The 21332-nt window shown below is 38.3% G+C and overlaps 1 protein-coding gene across 1 annotated transcript; it reads left to right on the plus strand.

The window, feature by feature from the left end:
• The first annotated feature begins 367 nt into the window (after nt 1–367).
• On the plus strand, nt 368–10917 carry fam83d (family with sequence similarity 83 member D). The gene is made up of 4 exons (XM_053653308.1): nt 368–1143; nt 5670–5837; nt 6031–6155; nt 7423–10917. The coding sequence occupies exons 1-4, from the start codon at nt 670–672 to the stop codon at nt 8261–8263; spliced, it is 1608 nt and encodes a 535-aa protein (XP_053509283.1). The 5' UTR covers nt 368–669; the 3' UTR covers nt 8264–10917.
• The last annotated feature ends 10415 nt before the right edge of the window (nt 10918–21332 follow it).

A 21332-nucleotide genomic window follows, 5' to 3' on the forward strand; every position in this document is an offset into this window, starting at 1 on the left:
CAGGAAAAAAAAAGTCCTTTCCACAGTGGAAAAAAAAACTTTATGCACATTTCATGTATATTAAATTATATAACATTGGAGACGTCTGCATAATTATTAACCAAGAAAAATAAGCCAAATCTGTGCTTGACAAGCGTGAGTCTTCCAAAATCGAGACTCTAAGTAACTGTGGACAGAACTTTTTTGTACTCCACGTATTTCATAAACCATTTAAATCGGTTGAGAAACGTAAGCGTTGCTTTTGATACAGAAACCCGCAGCTTCCCTATGTACTTGTATTTGTTTGTAGGGCAGTCTTGCCCTGATCAATATTGATGGACGCGTTGACGCAAAGGGCCAAAGCTGCGTCTATATATATATATATATATATATATATATACGACTCGCTTAGCTTCCGCATTCTCCGATCCGATTTCCACAGGAGTCAGTGGGAGTGTCGCGAGTCTCTTTTCCATGGCGCTGGGTTGTCCTAACCGGGAAGTTAAAACCTGTTTACTTACAAATTCAAACTCATGGCCAATAAACGTCAAGCATACTACCTGACGGATATCCATTAGTCAACCAGTACCGTGTAGCCGCATGGGGATTCGTGAACTGCAGAAAACAGTTCAGGCTTGCTTACTTTACTAAGCAGACATTTTCTATGATCCAAGCATTAAACTTTCAAGCATGGCCATGTCGCAGTGTCTCGAGGATTCACCGAGCTGGAGAAGGTCAGAGGTACGACAGGATTCAAGCATTAAAGAATCATATAATGAACGGCACCGACTTGCCCTGGAAACGCTGGTTTCCGAAGGAATCGACTCCTTCACAGACTTTCTCAACAAGGAGAGAATACCGAATTTTCTATCCGATGACGAGATCCGACGGATCTCCCGTGCTGCTGTTGTACCGAGATGCGTGTCCTTCGTTGGGGAGGATTCACATTTAGACCAATCCAGCACCTTGGACTGTTCGTCTGTCACGTATTTCCCGGAGATTTCCGACCTGGAGCCCCCTGTTTTAGAAATCGGTTGGCCAGCTTTCACGACGGGGTCGTTCCGTGGCGTCACGCGCGCTGCAGCGTACTTCCAGCCCAGTTATGGAGAAAGCATCTACAGCTGTAAAGAAGCAGCAAGAAGGATGATCAAAAATGCCAAGGAGGTAATACATACACTCAAATTCTGTGGCCATATTTAACTACTTTTAATACACTTCTATAGCCATATTTCCTACTTTTTAATACACTTCTATTGCCATGTTTAACTACTTTTTAATACACTTCTATAGCCATATTTACCTACTTTTTAATACACTTCTATAGCCATATTTACCTACTTTTTAATACACTTCTATGGCCATATTTACCTACTTTTTAATACACTTCTATAGCCATATTTACCTACTTTTTAATACACTTCTATAGCCATATTTACCTACTTTTTAATACACTTCTATAGCCATGTTTACCTACTTTTTAATACACTTCTATAGCCATGTTTACCTACTTTTTAATACACTTCTATAGCCATATTTACCTACTTTTTAATACACTTCTATAGCCATATTTACCTACTTTTTAATACACTTCTATAGCCATGTTTACCTACTTTTTAATACACTTCTATAGCCATATTTAACTACTTTTTAATACACTTCTATAGCCATATTTAACAAGTGGTCCACGATTCCGCCAGATGGACATTGTTTATTGTATTTTCCAGCTCCAGAACTACAGGGGTATATTTGTTGCATAATTTACAAAAAATAACACGAGTTCAACAGAATAAAACAAAATCCACAAATAAACAGTAAGTGATACACAAATATAAAATGAGATCCACAATTCACAAAAATACTCTGCTCTCATGGATATCCAACAATTGCAAACAAAACACAGGGTTATCAAAAAATATATTTGTTAAATATAGGTGTGCAACAATTATTGGTGCCCTTTTAGTCAATACTTTGTGCTACCTCCCTTTGCCAAGATAACAGCTCTGAGTCTTCTCCTATAATGCCTGATGAGGTTGGAGAATACATGGCGAGGGATCTGAGAGCGTTCCTCCATACAGAATCTCTCCAGATCCTTCACATTTCGAGGTCCATGATGGTGGACTCTCCGCTTCAGTTCACCCCACAGGTTTTCTATTGGGTTCAGGTCAGGGGACTGGGATGGCCATGGCAGGAGCTTGATTTTGTGGTCAGTAAAACATTTTTGTGTTGATTTTGATGTATGTTTTGGATCATTGTCCTGCTGGAAGATCCAACCACGGCCCATTTTAAGCTCTCTGGCAGAGGCAGTCAGGTTTTCATTTAATATCTGTTTATATTTTTTGATAGTCCATGATGCCATGTCTAGGTCCTCTAGCAGGAAAACAGCCCCAAAACATTAAAGAGCCACCACCATATTTAACTGTGGGCATGAGGTACTTTTCCATATGGCTACCTCTCTGTGTGTGCCAAAACCACCTCTGAAGTAAACAAACTGAAGATGCTTGAGTTTGTATTTGGGTGAAAGTAGAGTAGAGCTGCAACTAACGATTATTTTGATAATCAATGAATCTGTCAATTATTTCTTTGATTAATTGATTAGTTGGATTAAAAGGCCAATTTTTATTTTCTGTATTTTAAAAAAAAATGTTATTTCACATTCTGCCCAATGTTGTCCTTCAAACACTGTGCAAATTGAAGGCTATGAAAAGGGTATTGAATGTATCTATGTGGGTTATGCTATACATTGTCCAAAGGACATTTAAAAATATTAACATTATATTTTGAAAAAAACAAAAAAAACAACTGATTTAAACAACACAAACTTTAAAGCAGAAGTTAAATGCTGAAAAAGAAAAAAGAAAACCACAAAATAAAAAACACTGCTCTTATAAAAAACACAATAACTTTTATTCATAAATATAGCTAAATATAGCATCAAACAACGTGATCAAAATTACTGTTTTAGTTATTGCGCTTCCTTTCTATCACACGCTGTTTGATTGACGCGCATGTGTGGATTCACGCTCATTCAGTGAAGTTTAATGGAGACTCACTAGCTGTCAGGTCTAGGGCTGTGACGGTGGCAGTTTTTTAAATGACCAAACCACTGCTGTGAGCGGTTGTTTGGGTAGGGGGTTGTGGGGAGGGCTTTATTTTAGCACTGCAGTCATTGAAACAACTCAATACAGCCTTGTTGTGTCATGTTCTTGCAATGAGAAACACCCTGAGGGCGCTGTGGGATACGGTATTGTGATTGCACGCAAGGGGAGAGGGAGAATTAGTGGATAATAAAGAGACGGAGTACACAGTTGCATGTTTCTCTGACGAATATTTTATTTCTTTTACAAGTGTAGTATATCACAAGGCTATAAAACTTTTAAAGAAATACCAGTAGGATTAAATAATATGTTAAAAATCTAAATATTAAATAAAATTTAAAAAACGCGGCTGGGTGACGTGCCTTTTTTTTCGCCATAAAGCCGACATATGGCTTCATCCAAATTTATTGGTTCACCTCTCTCGTTAGGCATGACATGTTCCCAGATCGCAGATGTAACATTTTCCCAAATGGAAAACCATCTGGTTTCTGTCAATATCATGTTCAATAATCGCAGTTTGGTATGCAAAATCAGCAAACAGATTAGGAAACTTGTGTATTAATGATTTAATGTCTTCCTGAAATGATTGAGGCAAACTTTCCAATTTCTCTGGCAACCGCTGTAAAGCTTCAGAATTGGCTTAGTGAAGGGAAGGTGTGCAGTTTCTTCCGAGATATAGATCATAAACCTCGGGAATATTCAGAAGGAGAAATTTGACCCTCTACAGGAAGAGTAAGCACTGGCATCACAGAGGGAACAGGTTTGGACTCAGATGGTGAAGGATGAGCATGATACTTTTTCAAGAGATTGATGTGATACACAGGTTTTATGACCAGGTGTACTGAGAATGTAGTTAGTAGGAACTTTGTTTCACATCATAACATCTGGCAAACAGGGTCTGGGAAAAGAAGAAATCTCAGCTGTCTCACCATCTCTCAGGGTACAAGGAAGACATGCATCAAGTCTCTTCACTGTTCTGGAACCTAGGGGGTGGAATGAACTTCCCCTAGCAGTCTGAAAAGCTGCCCCAGTGGCTCTCTTCAAACGATGACTAAACACCGACCAAAGACCTCTTCATGGCATACTTTAGCACTTCATATATATGCGTGCGTGTGTGTGTGTATATATGTATGTATGTATGTATGTATGTGTATATATATATATATATATATATATATATATATATATATATATATATATATATATATATATATATATATATATATTTTTTTTTTTTTTTCTTGTGTGTTTTCCGTACTATATTATCCTCCCCAACAGGGTTTTTTAGACTGTTAGTACTCTTAATCCCTAACCTAGTGAACCAGTATGAGCATGTGTTTATTGCTCTACACTTCAAGCACTTCTGTAAATCACTCCGGATAAGGGTAATGGTAAATCACTTCTGTAAATTCCTCCGGATTAATGCCAAATGCCATAAATGTTGTATCTGTCAAATTCTTCTGTCATTATGGTTATTGAATTTGCACTTTGAACCACAATTTCAACCCTATGTCTTTCCCATATATTTAAATTTCCTTTAGTAACTGTTCCTTTTGAAACAGTAAGTTGAGCAGTCTTTATAACTGAAGCTTCTGCCATCCATGCCCAAATAAAGAACCCTTTGTAATGTCACCTGATACATAATTGAACTGGGCATGCTCAGATGTTAATGAACTCTGTTTGGGTGAGATCAAAGGAGTTTGTGTGGTGTTCAGTGGTGTTTATGAGACTGTGATGGACATGTTAATGTCACATTAAATAAAAATGTAAAAATGCTAATTTTTTACAAGTTAAAGTTATACCCCCTGTTTTACTAATAGCATGCAGTGCATCCATCTGGAAGTATCGGCACTCACTGTTTCTCCATTAATTTATTTAGGTTTTTCCTTTAATTTGTACACCATCTGTACTTCTCACACTTTATTAGTTAAATATGTATAAGGAGAAAGTCTATACTTTCAAGTGAAAATGTTTAAAGTGCATTCTCTATAATTTTTATAATAATTTGTATGCTTTGAAATCTTTTAGGCATTCTAAAAATCTAAAGGCATTCCTTAAACAGCACATTTATATAAAATGCATAGGAAATATATTTTAAACATCTCCATAGAATAGGCATTGTCTTAATAGTAATAATAATATAATTAGTAATAATATTTTTCCAATTATACATGTCAACTGTGCCAGCCAGGGTTTAATATGGAATCGTCCTAATAGGTTATACTTTTGGAATGACAAAAATGTGAACAGGCTTCTTTCAAACTCACCTCCTACCTCCAGGAAAAAAAATGTGGAACTCCAGAGGTGTTACAACATGTCCTTACAAACATTAGTTTGAACTTTTTCAGTATTCTATTTTTGCAGTTATGCCTACAGACAGCTTTGTTAACCATTGGTTTTAAAGCCAAATACAGTATATCAGCTGTTTGTTGCAGTGCATATCCAGCGTAACACCAGGGGCAGTCATATGGCATGTTTGTCACAACTTGTATTCTATATTACTTATGATGTTTTAGGGTTGGGTTTTTTTTTTTTTTTTTGGAGAAACATGGCAAAAAAATACAGGACAGCATATTTTTTTCTTCTTTATTGAAGGTGATTGCCATAGTAACAGATTCGCTAACAGACTTGGACATTTTCCATGACCTGCTGGAGGCATGCACCCAAAGTCGTGTCCCTGTGTACATCCTACTAGAGCAGAAGTCTCTCCCAGCGTTCCTGCAGATGTGCAAAAACCTTAATGTGCGACTAGATGACCTCCAGGTATGTTTATTGGTATTTTTCCCCTGCTTCTCAGTTCCATACACAATGTTTATCCCAGCCTCCCAGGAGGTCCGAATATGGCTGTCTCTTGCCATATAATAGTTGTTATAATTCTTAATTTACTTAATACAGTAAAGTAAATTAAATGATTTTGCTACTGCTGCATTTGAACCTAAAATTCTTTGTTTTGAAGCATATGAGAGTGCGGACCCTAACAGGTTCAACTTACTACATGCGTTCTGGTGCTCGTATTACTGGGAAGGTTCATGAACGATTTATGTTGATTGATGGGAACAGGGTGGCCACAGGCTCATACAGGTAAGGCCTAAACTCTTCAGTTGTTCAGATTTTATTTAAAATTATGTTTAAAAAAATTTTATAAAAACATATTAGTCTCACGTCATGATATCAACATGAACCAGGAAACCTATACACATACTAATTCCCTTGGTTATCCATTGAAAGAGCCCTGTTTATTTTTGCCATGTTCTACTGTCAGTAACTCATAAAATATTAGCAAATATAGTTCTTATGTAATGCCTGCTTTCCTTTCTTAAGGCGCAATCTTTTTTATTACCAAACAAATAACTAATAACAACTCATACTGGTCCAGATAGGAACTCGCTTAGGGAAATGGCTTTAGATATGCAAACAGATTTACAGTAAAACCTAATCCCATTGTCTGTGTGCAATCACAATTCAATGTACTTGTGCACAAAAACCTGACCTCATGATTTATAAAAAATTTTTTTAGCCATTTATGTAATCAACCCCAAGCCTTATTTAAATGAATAGAAGCATTCAGATTTCTTTTTAAAGATCTAATTTAACTTAGTCCCCAATTTTGTGTTACTGACCAGTAATCAAGTTGTACTGAAAGTAAGGTGTAATGAAAGTTCATTAGCAAACAGACTGTCCTGTTAACTAATCAACAATTTCCAGCATTTAGCAGATGCCCTGACAGTGCTTTATAATCTCTGTCAAAAACATATCCTTAATGTTAGTTCACTAGGTCAGGGACCAAGAATACCATCAACCTAAAACCCTGTTGGGGTTTTAAAAAGAAAACACAAGTAGGTCCGTCACGATAACAAATTTTATTGGACGATATTTTGTCCCAGAAATAATTGCAATAACGATATAATTGTCATTTTAAGACCGATATAATGATAATATAATCGCATGGTTTTTGTCTTCTGATGAAAATATTCTTTAAATTTAGTCAATATTTCGGCATATTATATATATTAATTTTAGTCAATTTTTCGAATATTACTCAATGACATTTTAGTTGACAATAAAATGCAAAAATTAGACCAAATATTCACACGTTATATATTAACTTAAACTTGTATCAACAGAATCATGTGAAAACTGCCCTTGTTGTGAAAACCTGATGTGTTGAAATAATATTACAATGAGTACACTATTGTAATACGATATTGTGAATTCTTTATGCTGTAGTTATTGCCCGGATTTTATTGCGTTGTTATTTGTCGTGTAATTTTGCAATGCTATGGCCTTCCAGTGCCTAATTTTGCTATTGAGGAAAGTTTGAAATGTTGATTTATTTCTTCATCCTTAGATTCAACTGGACTGATGGTAAACTCAACAGTAGCAATCTCATTGAGCTATCTGGCCAAATCACTGAGAAGTTTGATGAAGAGTTCCGCATCCTCTATGCTCAGTCTCTCCCACTCAACACAAGAGTTGCCTCTAGTGTTCAAAACAGTAGCATCTATGACTATAGACTACACAAGCACCCAGGAACTTCTACTTCCATAGCAGCCAATGTTTGTAAACCAATGTGGCTGACCAGCACACCCAACAGAGCAAACACCAGACAATCTGGGAAAGAAAGGGAGATTGAGAGTATTCCAGTACCTGGCACCTTATCTCTTGAAGGGAAGCAGATGGAGAAAGATTTTGGACATAATCTGACTGCTGCTAAAGAGAATCCTCTGAATGCTGAAAACTTTGATATGTCTGCTAACACTGTAAACATGGGCACTAAGACACATCCAGCTGTTCTGTTCCACCACACCTCCACACAGACCAGCTGCCTGAATTTAGATGGCATAATGCAGATAAAACTAATTACCAATCCACAGGATTCTTGTGCCATAGCACTAAGCTGCAGTGATAAGACAAGCAACCCCAGCCATTCATCTGCCTCAACAACCACCACAGCCAATGGTTGTTCTACTCAAGTAGAGGTGCAACACTGCCCATACATCCACTGCAGTATTGTCCCTACAGGCAGTAACCTGAGGGATTGTGTCTGCAAATTGACCAAAGAACGCCATTACCATTTCTCCATCATTCGCTCCAAGCTGGACCACATGATGATGATGCTATCCCAAAGGAGGGAGCTGGTGGATCTTGCTGGTCAGCACAAGGGCTACAAAATTCTGCCTTCTGCTTGACAGCTCCATGGGGTGAAGGAAAGTGTGTTGGTCGGGACGTGGACAAGGTCAAGATGTCTGCAGTGAAAGGAGCATTCTTGATATTGGGAATGTTTGGCTCAGTGAACATGTTTTTTAAGCAGTCCATACAGGATTTCACAGAGGTTTTTTGTGATTGTTATGGCCAAAAATGCTTGACTGAAGAACACCAAAGAACCAAATAACACTGCGGCTTATTTTCAAAATTTGCTATGCAACTTGTGGAGTTTTTTGTGCTTTTTTTTTTTGTGGAAAACTACTTGAATTGGATGAAATTGTTTTGCAGTGATGTTTGTTGTTAAATGAGACCTTCTAGCTGTACTCATGTTTGACACACATGAATCAAAGAAGGCTTTGTCTGAATGTGCGTTGTGATGACGTCACATGAGGTGTCTTGGCCCAAATCTGAGAAAAATCTGCGGTAATTTAGAAAAATTGTAAGCTCCTCCACCTATTGCGGAGTTTACTTGATTTTGCGTTTATTTCTGCGATCATCTGTTTAAGTGTTTTAGTAAAGAAATATATTTTAATAACTTTATAGGGGGTTGGACAAGCCAAAGCACATTTTAAGACCATGAGTAAATATTTTATAGTGTGGTTACATGCTCTATATTTTGAGGTCGCGTTTCAATGTGGGAAGGTAATGTTTAAATATCCTAACACTACTACACCTTGTATTCAACCCCAATTCCAAAAAGTTGGGACGCTGTGTAAAATGTAAATAAAAACCAAATGCAATGATTTGCAAATCTCATAAACCCATGTGTTATTGAAAATAGAACATAGAAAACGTATCAAATGTTTAAACTGAGGAAATGTACAATTTTAAAGAAAAAATAAGGCAATTTTGACTTTGATGACTCTTTTTGGAATTGGGGTTGTAATTAAAGACTTTCTTCTTGATTAAAAAAATTGTTTAATATTAGATTTTGACACATGACACTTATTTACATGCTATTGATTTTGACAGTGGTATGAGAAAAGTCAATAATCAGCTTTTTTTCCTGCAGTTTTGTGTAAATGGGTAATGTGTGGAAATTGTAAAGGGTTAGTCATATTTTGTACATTTTCATTCTCTTTCACTGCAACATTACACACTTGGATAGTTGTTTTTTTGTAACCTAGTTTTTCTTGAAAACATTCTCTCCTTCTTTCTTTATACACCATTACATTCCAAGCGTTTGCCTAGTTTAGCAGAGCACTTCTGACATTTTGCCAACTTGTCTCATGGTTTATATTTAAATAGACAAACAAACTTTAAATGTGTACATACTGACCGGGCCAGACTTTGACAAAAAATTCAGGCCAGTAGTCTCACAAAAATATTTCCTCAATTTAAGAGGTGGTGTTGAGATTAAATGTTGACTGCTGTCTACAAGTTGTTAGAGTTTGTTCTCTTTTCCTTCTTAATAAAGATGCAAACAGACACAACCTTGGTATAGGGATGTTTTTGTTGAAGCTTTAGTCACACATTCAGCACAGGTGTTGTCTCGTCAAGGCTCAGTTCCTCATCTGCCCACCTACCGAGGAACCTTTTCTCAAAATATCTTCCTTAAAGGCAGGGTTCCTATGCAGTGTGGAAAAGTATGGAATTTGATTTTAGTAATTTCCAGGTCTGGATAAATATGGAAAAATGTGTTTCCAGGATATTGCCCCTATTCTGTTTTCTAAAATATAAAATTGAGAATTTCTAAAAATAAAAATATCATACAAGCAGAGTGTTTAACATGGCATTTGAAGCAGCCAACCAGTGTAGACAAAAGGTCAGTGCTAGACTGGATCGGCGCGGGGGGACGGTCTTCTGTGATTGGTTGTTACTTTTTAGGCAGCGGTTTTACCCCCCTCAAACCAAGAAGTATGGTGTGTGACTAAACACCTCGAACATCGTCCAACTTTCCACCTTGGAGTGTGGACTGAACGGCCATGATGGGAAAATACAAGTTTTCTGAGGGCTGGTATTTCAAATGGGAAAAGTAAATAGATGCAAACTTTGTGTAAAATCTTTTGACATCTCCCACATGGTGGAGGCAGTATTTGTAAGCCATATGCAAGGGCAAAAGCACCGTCATCTGGTCAAAGCAACCTCCGCGCCCAGTGTCATGACATTTATGACACAGGCCAACGTGAGACCATGACCGATCATAACAATACACCATCATAACTGAATGATGAATGGCGAGAATATAAGCTAGTCAGTCTAGCCTTCAAATGACTAGCTAACGTTAACTGGAAGTCTAGAAAGCTGATGAACTGAAGCTAACCACTGTAGTACTGCAGCTAGATAATGATTTGAATGCATGGGTCTGTTAGCTGCCTATATAGTGTCAGTGAGTAAGCTAACAGCCACTACTAATGGACTGACACTTTGTGTCAGAGGTGAATATATGCAGGTTCTAAAGTGTTTTATGTTTCTTCTCATCATGTAAGCGCATGTCAGTTCGAGATTACCAGTGCATGCGCTGAACAAGTGAGAGTGGATGAATGTTTATAGATGACTACTATATTAAACTACTGAATATAATGCTGTATGGGTGAATACTTGGAGGAATTGAATGGATTGATGATATCTCATAATAAATGATTTCATCAATAAATTTATAGTATAGCAAACATACTGTAGCATGTCCTACCGTTATTTTGAAAATATTTTCTAAATAAATATAATCAGTGACAATATTAGTTTAAAACTTATAATATGAATTTAAAAGTTTTCAAATGTATGCAGTCAGTGAAAGTGGGAAAGCATGCTTGGCAGATTTTTAGTCTCACACCATTCCTGCTGGATTGCACTTTACTAAAAAGTATTTTTATTTTTTTTAAATAATTGTCTTAAGCAAATAAAAACTGTTTCTAGTCCTGTTTTGAGCGCTCGGGAGAGTTGCCATAAGACAGACACACACACACACACACACACACACACACACACACACACACACACACACACACAGCAAAGTCTCTCAGTTTATTAAAAAAGACTAGAGTATCAGACAGTCATGTGCCTCAGCAACAGTGTGCTCATCGTTCAAGGTAAAATGGTGGGTCGTTGGTACATATCAACCAGGTACAAGGTAAGAGAAACTAGGAGAGAATGACACATTCCTGTGACATGGGTTGTCAAGGAGACAAGAAAAAGGTCACAGTGTTCTCAAGACACAGAGAACTCACATAAACTCATGTCCTAAAGTAGGAGCGCATGCCATATTAATGTTTATCAACAAAACTAAAGTTTGAATTAAAATAAACAAACAAATGGATGACATGTACTGAATAGTAAAAAACAGCCTACAGTTTTATATTTCTGCATAGTTTTTAAATTGACTGTCATTTGCAATGGTTCATGGGATTGTAGTTCATTCCCACATTGAGGGCACTCTTGTAGGCATAGCTACCCCCTGCTTTTCTGGTTGTTGAAAAAACGTCATAGCATTATGAGAATAAATTCATAATATTTTGAGAATAAAGTTGTAGCATTATTAGAATAAAGTATCATTTTGATTATAATATATATTTGTGATAGAAAAACGGAATGAATATCACAAATATTGAAAGCTGGGCCAGCAGCTTAATCAATGCAAGAAATGGATGACGAGGATTTAGTTAGCTAAATTAGACTTCAGGATTTGGTTCAGCAACAAATAAATTCTTTTGACAGAATTTGACAAAGGTGATTTACCACTATTATCACCTCTCAGAGACAAAGGACTCTCCACCCCACTCGCACCTGTGTGACATCAAAGTAAAGACAAATCACTCCTGGGAGCAAAGACCGGTGAACGTGGTGTGAATTTGAAGAAGTTTTGGGGTTTCTGGCAGTCTCAGACAGAATGGGAACATTACGGAAGAGTAATGGTGTGAATTGTTGGGCAAAGGCGAAACTGCTGATGTAGATCTTTGAACGTGTCGAATGACAAAATTTCGGCAAGTGAACCCATTAATCGCCCATTAAATTTGCATGTGAATCCAAAACTACACATATGCTATTCAAACTACAATAAGTCAGCATATGCATTTCACTCCCTGTATTGCCCAATGAAAAACTGCATTCCTTTCTTTTAAAAAATTACTTTCACTAACATTAAAAGAAAAAAAATTCTTGGTCACAGTTGTAACTGGTGGGACATTGAAAATAGGTCATGATTAATGCAGATTTATTTCTAGTTCCAATAAGTTAATTATTTTATTATTGTTGATAGTTGTGTTGTTTTGCCTAATAAATACTTATTGTGAGTTATAATACAATTAATAAGCCTTTAAAATTGTTTATTTTTAAATGTAACTACTGAACAATAATGGTTTTTAATAAAGTAATGAAAAAACAAAAATCATATTAATGCAAATAGTTGCAAAGTTGGTGTTGTTTTTTTTTTTAATGTTACATACCAGCAAAACATTGTAATACATATGGCTATAGTTACGCCTTGAGACCTATGGGGAGGTCTCAGCTTCGGAGCTCCTGCCCGAGGTCAACACGGCGACCTCGGAGCTGCAGCCCGAGATCAACTTGGCGACCTCGGAGCTCCAGTCAGAGACCTGCAGGGAGGTCTCTGAAACCCAGGAAGCTGCCCTGCTGTTCTGTACCGCCGAGGAAGCTGCCCTGCTGTCCTGTCCCGCCGAGAAAGCTGCCTCGCTGTCCTGTCCCGCCGAGAAAGCTGCCCCGCTGTCCTGTCCCTCCGAGCAAGCTGTCCCGCTGTCCTGTCCTGCCGAGGAAGCTGTCCCGCTGTCCTGTCCCGCCGAGGACACCGCTCAGCATTCCAGCCCCACAGAGGACGTCGCCCAGCGTTCCAGCCCCGCCGAGGACATCGCCCAGCGTTTCAGTCCCGCCGAGGACGTCACCCAGCGTTCCAGTCCCGCCGAGGACGTCGCCCCAAGCTCCAGCCCCGCGGTGGACGTCGCCCAATGCCCCAGCCCCGCTGGGGGCAGTGCTCCACCTGTCTGCTGCCTGGCGGAAGCCACCCTGTTTCCTGATACATTAAAGGACAGATTACACAGGGGCCCAAGTACCACCGTTGGAGGCGGGTGCTCTTTGACGCTCCGGGAGGAGCGCCTTTCGAGGGGGGTTCTGTCACAATCTTGCCGGCAGATGGCGCTGCGGCAACAATATGCACGAGCAGCTGGAGTGCACGTGCTTGAAGTGCGCATGGACGCTAAGACTGTGTTTACAATGGGTATGTGCACTTGTTTTGGTTCCTGTTCTGTCCCCGCCCGGTTCAGTTATTGGTGGAGGTGCGAGGGTGTGTTGTGAAGTGTTGCCAGCTGTCAGCAATTAAGGTGATTGTGACTGGTTATTTAAACTCCTTGCGTTTCTACACACGTCGGGCAGTATTAGCATAGAGTAAAGACGGACTGAAGGAAAGACGGAATGTATAATGGTGCCAGGCGATAATGTGTCCATGCTCTGTCTAGTTTCCTGTTCCTAGTTTCATGCACTAGTTAGAAGAGTGTTCAGGCCATAGTTAGAATAGTGTTCATGCCGTAGTTGAAAGAGTGTTCATGCCGTAGTTAAATGCTTGTTCATGCCATAGTTAAATGCTTGTTCATGCCATGGTTAAATGCGTGTTCATGCCAAAGTTGAACAAGTGTTTAGTCCTTAGTTAAACAAGTGTTTCCTGCCTTAGTTGAACGAGTGTTTCCTGCCTTAAGTGTAAATAGAGACTTACTTTTTGTTGAGTCCTGTTTCGTAACAGGAGGTATCATGAGGCTCGTCATCTGATGAGTATATTTTCTTTCTAAGAGCAAAATCAGGGTATTAGATTATTTTACAAAGCAGGATTAGATAGGTAATAACACTGCCCTGTTTGTCAACTGAAAGAAAAAATTTACCCAACAAAAAATAATTACAATGTTATTTCCTCCCCCTAACGTTGCTCCAAACCATTATGTTTTGCAACCGTGTCAGTCAAGCGCTACGTTTCACCTACATGTATGAAATTCGGTAAACATGTGTAACATGCCAATACGTACAGAAAAGTCTTTTGAATCTTTTGAATTTTTCGCTGCACAGTGTGGGTGTGGTGGTCTCACAAATTTCGATGTTTCACCATGAAAAAGGAAGTTGTTAAAAGTCAAACATACAATGTCCAATCTGCTCCAAACTTCAAATATTTGATACGAATCCTGACCTGAAGACAACTTAATGCCAATATTCAGTTATAGTCATAGTGCCACCTGCTGACAACAGGAAGTGACATGTTTTACACTGATGTATTCCTAGCAACATATAAAAATATGCCAGCAAATTCTAAACATCCTAGCAACATGGTAGAAACATGATGAAACATGCTAGCAATACTTAGCTAAGTGATAGTGTGCTATTAGTGCTATTAAACAGGAAGTTATCATAACTCAAACATACAATGTTCAACTGTACCAAACTTCACATGTTTATATGAATCCTTACCTGAAGTCATCCAAATGCCAATATTCAGTTATAGTCATAGCGCCACCTGCTGACAACAGGAAGTGACATGTTTTACACTGTGATGCCCTCCTTCCAACATATTAAAATATGCCAGCAAGTGGTAAATATGCTATTAACATACTGGAAACATGTTACAACATGCTAGCAACACTTAGCTAAGCGCTAAATCACACAATTAATGCCACAATACAGGCATTGTTAGTTGTTATAATGCAAGCATACAATGTTCAATCTGTACCAAATTTCACCAATTTGATACGAATCTGGGCCTGAGCCTATCTACATGCCAGTGTTCAGTTATAGTCATACTGCCACCTGCTGGCAGCATGAACTGACAAGTTTTACACTAACTCAGACATACAATGTTCAATCTGCACCAAACTTCACGTTTCGTACAAATCCTGCCCAAAACATATCTACATTCCAATATTCAGTTATAGTCAGAGCACCACCTGCTTCCAACAGGAAGCGACATGTTTTACACTGATGTATTCCAAGCAACATATAAAAAATATGCCAGCAAACTATTACAGGTGCTGACACCTATCTCATCAATATTCATTGTGTAAGCCACTGGCTTTGAAAAAGTCACTTCAAAGTTCTACAACTTTTTTAGTCAGACCACATGACATTTCAACATGATTTAATCACCTATGTGTAGCCAACACCTATGTTTACAAGGTTCAGAGCTCAAAGGTCTTTTAAAAAATATTTATAACGTGTTTATCACAGTATCCCCAACACCTCTGAAAATAGGTTTTTGAAAAGTGTCAATTTACAGTTGATTTAAACAAAATCTATATTCATGACATTCTTACTGCTCTCAAATTACTGTTGGTGAGTTTGTAGTAAATATAAGCATATGTAGCATTTTTTGGATTAATTTTTTTTTAGATAGGTGAAATATTCGAATGTAAAGGCATGTCAGACTACCTCAAAAGTGTCTGAAAGGCCTCAGACTCTAGAGTGTTAAAATCTATATCATGAATTTCTGTTAAGCTGCTTTGGGACAATGTCCATTGTTAAAACCGTTATACAAATAAAACTGAATTTAGTTGAAATTTAGAGCTGCACTAAATGGGTAAACCTAATGTGTCTTGGAGATAATGGGAAATTATGCAACTGGGATATGTGTGGAAAATTGTGATTGGATGTGCAAAAAGGGGAAATGTGTGTGATTGGTTAAAGTTAGATATTGTGCCATGCCTGACGTGTATATAAAGAACATTGTAACCAACTGAACCTCAGTGCAAGTTGTAACTTCATGTGGCATGCGTTACTGGTACCAGTGGTTTGTTTTGCTGTCTTGTTTGACTGCTAAATAAACCTACCTCATCTGAATCCAGTCTTAGTTTGGCTGTTTTACTTTTCTTAAGAACAAGTCAGATTAATTGTTTGTCAGTGTAATTGTTTGAATTATTAAATTGTGAATAAGATTTGTGTATTGACAAAACAGATACATAAAAGAACATTACTTTTTTTGTTTGTTTTTTAACAAGAAATGGTTTCACATAAAATTTCATGAGACACAACATTCTTTTGTTAACCTTCCAGGGAATCTGGGTGGCTTGAGTACATTTAGATGCAGAATGGTACTTGGGAGTCTGTGTACTTAGACACAATTTAAAACGTGTTTGAGTAAATACATCAGCTCTTTCCTTCTTCTTGGATGGCCAATTCGGGAGATGCCCAGAGTTGCTCTTGGAAGGTCCAGGATTTACAGTGTTTGACCTTACATCTAACTACACTAAAAACACATGAAACATAGAAAATCTGTTAAAGAACATGAGTCTGGCCCAGCAAACGACCCATGATAAATGGATATGGGTGGCTGTGGCTCAGGTGGTGGAGTTGGTTGTCCAATAATCATAGGGTTGGCTGTTCGATTCCCGGCCCACGTGACTCCACATGCCTTGGGCAAGACCCTGAACCCCAAGTTGCTCCCGATGGCAAGCTAGCGCTTTGCATGGCAGCTCTGCTACCATTGGTGTGTGAGAGTGTGTGAATGGGTGAATGAGAACCAGTGTAAAGCGCTTTTTAGAACCGCTAAGGTTAAAAAAGCACTATATACAGGGGCGGCTGTGGCACAGGTGGTAGAGCGGGTTGTCCACTAATCGTAGGGTTAGCGGTGCGATTCCCAGCCCACATGACTCCACATGCCGAAGTGTCCTTGGGCAAGACACTGAACCCCAAGTTGCTCCCGATGGCAAGTTAGCGCCTTGCATGGCAGCTCTGCTACCATTGGTGTGTGAGTGTGTGTGTGTGTGAATGGGTGAAAGAGACTCAGTGTAAAGCGCTTTGGATAAAAGCGCTATATAAGTGCACAATTTACCAATTTAATTTACCATATAAGTGCAGACCATTTACCATAAAACTTAGAATGTTTACTCACCCATGAGAGGAGATAAGTCTATTGCTCGTTCTTGGCAGAGATGGCTCCAAAGTAAATAAGGCTATTATCTAAATAATAAATAATAATTAAATAATAAATAATAAATTAATAAATAAGGCTATTATCAAAGGCAATAAGTCTATTGCTCGTTCTTGGCAGAGATGGCTCCAAAGTAAATAAGGAAGTAGAAAGCTAGGGAAACAATAAACCCTTCAGCAAATTATGATGTAAAAAGCAAACCACTGAAAATATCATGTGGAATTTAGAGCTGCACTAAACGGGTAAACCTAAGTTATTGGAGATAATGGGAAATTAAGCGAATGTGATAAATGTGGAGAATTGCGATTGGATGTGCAAAAAGAGGAAATGTGTGATTGGTTAAAGTTAGATATGGTACCATGCCTGAAGTGTATATAAAGAACACTGTAACCAACAGAACCTCAGTTATATCTTCATGTGGCGTGCATTCCTGGTACCAGTGGTTTGTTTTGCTGTCTTGCTTGACTGCTAAATAAACCTACCTCATCTGAATCCAGTCTTCGTGAGTTCAGCTGTTTTATTTTTCTTAAGAACAAGCCAGATAATGTAATTGATGTTAAAATTTGAATTTGTGAGCTAGCAGGGTCAATGTAGGTTGAAGGAGCAAAATATCTTGCAACACAACGGATGTTTTGTCCAAAAAGTATTTGAAATGTTCACTCCTTAGAACACATAACACAATTCCACTATGCTACTGTCCATCTCAGATGAGACCGAGCTCAGAGAAGTCGTGGCACTTCTGGACAGTGTTGATACATGGCTTCTGCTTTGCATAGTAAAGCCTTAACTTGCATCAGTGGATGCAACTGCTAATGGTGTTGACTGACAGGTTTACTAAAGTATTCCTGAGCCCATGTCAGGATATCCATTCCAGATGCAGGATATCTCTTACAGTTTTTAAGACAGTGACATCTGAAGGATCGGAGATCACGCACAGTCAGAAGTGGTTTTCGACCTTGCCCTTTATGCACCGAGGTTTGACTGGATTCCTTGAATCTTTTAATTATATTGTCGAACGTAGAAGGTGAAATGCTCCAAATCCTACCGATTTGTCTTTGGGGAATGTTGTTCTCAAAGTCTTGGATTATTTGCCGACGCATCTGTTGATTGGTGAGCCTCGACCCTTCCTTGCTCTTGAAAGACTAGGCCTTTTGTGGAGGCTCTTTATATACTATGATTAGTAGATTGCCTCACCTTTTTCACATCACCTTCTTATTTCAACTTGTCACATGGCTATTAAGGGCCTTTCACACTGAGTGTGATTATGCAACGTGAATATCCGACATGATTACGCTCTTGAATCGAAACAATAGATCCCGATAGAGCTATTCACATCGGGCGAGAACATTCGAGAAAAAAAATTTCAACCAGTATGTCAATTTTTCCTGTCACTCTGCCATGAAACGGGTCGTCCGGTTAGATTTGAGCTTTAGATCACGTGCCCTGAGCCGCTGCTGTTGCTCAAAAGGGTGAGATTGGTCGTGCTATAGCACAGAAAGCTGTTTTAAAAACTAGTGTAAACACTGAAGAAAAGTATACGGGAACAGAGAAGAGAATAGATGTTGAGTTCTTGTGAGGGGCGTTAGCTGAACTGTTAATCATCCGGGGCTGAACCCAGACTCTTCTCAAACAAAAAACTTTAAAATGGACTTTTCAGTAGACTGTTTGCATGCATGTTTTTCTTGCATGTGAGGGCTAATTGCTTTTTTTTAAAAAAAACTGAAAAAATGGACAAAAAGTTGGATTTATCATAAAACATGCCTCAGGTGTTATCACTATATATATATATATATATATATATATATATATATATATATATATATATAGATAGATAGATAGATAGATAGATAGATATATATATATATATATAAAATATTAAACTTTTTGGCCATCTAAAACAAGAATAAGCTAGTTTGGTGTCGCTAGCCAATGGGAGGCACAACTAAGCTATCACTGTATGTGGTTAGCTGCTACAGTGCCATGAAAAGTGTGTTATCTGTCCTTATGCTCTGCTCATATCATATTCACCTATTTTATGCATATTCACAAACTCAAATATTTACACAACTTGTTTTCTTACTCAGCATGAGATGTTAGTGTTTCGGTTTCAACCCATTTACTGGTTTAAAAAAAAAAACCAATAAATCAGCGTATATCCATTTTTCCGCATACTGATTGTGTGAGCTAGCGTTTGGCAGAAGTGAGACCCATCAGCCAATAAGACATGAGTATTTCCATGTATTTTCCTGTACTCGCTGTCTGATTGGTCTCGCCTCAAAATTACAGGCTGTCCTCTTTTACTGAGGTTTAGTTACATGGTGACAAACAGCTTCAAGTGGAGAATTATTTGGGGCTAAAGAAAAAATCTTGCTCAAATGCCCAGGCCAGATTATACCCCTAGATTTTGTCATCATTGGTATTTTATCAAAAAGTTCTCTGTTCTCAAAGTCACAGCAAAATCCATTTTCAATTCCATTTTCTTTATTTTTCTGTGCTTCTTAACAGTTTTTTTTGCCTTCTGTTGCTACGCCCCAACATTTAAGTGATTCTTCTTCTCAGTGGTCAAAGACAATAGGCTGATCAGGTGAATAGTGGGTTGGGCCACCTAGTCTGCAGGCGAAAAGTGCATTCTCAGTCAGCACCACCTATCGTGCAGGCGTGAATTTGCCGAAGTCGATCAATCATTTAGCATTCGGTGTGAAAGCACCATTCTTGTAGAGCATCGCTTCGCTTTATCGTCTCGCGCTCAGTGGGCCTTTAGTCCTAAATTGCCCCTGTCCCAACTTTTTTGGAACTTGTTGCATGCATCAATTTCAAAATAAACATTTATCTTCAAAAAACTCTGCAGTTGATTAGGTAAAACATCCAAGCAACTGCAAACATATAAACCTTGTCTTTATACTTTTTTTTTGTTTAAATACAAGTCAAAGAACATTTACAAATCACTCCTCTTTATTTTTATTAGCATTTTCCATACTGCCACAACCATCCTGGTTGGCCAAGTACTCAAAACCCTATATCGTTAGAGGTGATGAGTCTAAACTAAGCTAGAGCTGATATTGGAGAAGTAATAGGCCAGCAGTACTAGTGTAAAAATTTACCAGGTGCAGCTGACCACCTGACCAGACCAAATGTTGAGTTTAGGGCCAACACCTGCAGGGATAAGAAGGCAACAAATTATAACATCAATGTTTTTGAAAAATGGAATTATTCTACAGTGGTCCAGGACTTACTTTCAAGAAATACCTGTGTAAGCTTGCAGACTAAGAAATGACCTGATCAGTGGTGGCTTAGCGGTTAAGGCTCTGGTTTACTGATCGGAAGGCCCTTAACCCTCTCTGCTCCTGGGGTGCTGTATCATGGCTGACCCCAACTTCCTGGCATACTGAGTTATGCGGGGAAAAAAAAAGAATTTCACTGTGCTGTAATGTATACGTGACCAATAAAAGACTCACTATCTGTTGAAGTAAAAAGACAAGAATCTTCACCCTGCTTCTATACAGATGAAGACTACTGTGACAAGTTAAACAATGAGAATGCCAAACCAGGTCTCACCTGTGAAACGGCTGAGGAAGTCAAAGAAGCCAGACTCCATTGGGGCAATGTCATTGTGCAATCATGAACAAATAGGTGTGATATACGTACCTATGCTATGTTTTTTTTTCTGTGTTATTACACCCCACATAAAAATATATAGCATAGTCCACTTCACCACTTTATATATATATATATATATATATATATATATATATATATATATATATATATATATATATATATATATATATATATATATATATATATAAAATCTTTTTTCTCACTCTCTCCTTTTGCCGAGCCCCACACGAATTTATGGAGATACTAGAGAGCCAGATCCTTTGTGCTTTTGGATGGAGCTCAAATCTTCTCTAATTCCAGACTGCTGGGACTACGGCTGCTCCTAAGGCCATACAGACTTCATATAAATCCATAATGAACCTTTTCACACTATCTGTTGTTACCCAGATGAGGATGGGTTCCCTTCTGAGTCGGGTTCCTCTCAAGGTTTCTTCCTCTTAAAACATCTTAGGCAGTTTTTCCTTGCCACCGCCGCCACTCAGTGGCTTGCTCAGTTGGGATAAATTCACACCTTTAATATCTGTATACCGTGTTGATATTTCTGTAAAGCTGCTTTGAGACAATGTCTATTGTAAAAAGCGCTA

The sequence above is a fragment of the Ictalurus furcatus genome, chromosome 21, assembly GCF_023375685.1.
Source record: "Ictalurus furcatus strain D&B chromosome 21, Billie_1.0, whole genome shotgun sequence".
NCBI classification, from domain to species: Eukaryota; Metazoa; Chordata; class Actinopteri; order Siluriformes; family Ictaluridae; genus Ictalurus; species Ictalurus furcatus.

Bases quoted from the DNA above. Each gene is read 5' to 3' on its own strand.
- fam83d (XM_053653308.1), top strand. From the start codon at position 670: ATGGCCATGTCGCAGTGTCTCGAGGATTCACCGAGCTGGAGAAGGTCA. The intron at 1,144-5,669 runs GTAATACATACA...TCTTTATTGAAG, and splicing joins TGATCAAAAATGCCAAGGAG to GTGATTGCCATAGTAACAGA. The intron at 5,838-6,030 runs GTATGTTTATTG...TTTGTTTTGAAG, and splicing joins TGCGACTAGATGACCTCCAG to CATATGAGAGTGCGGACCCT.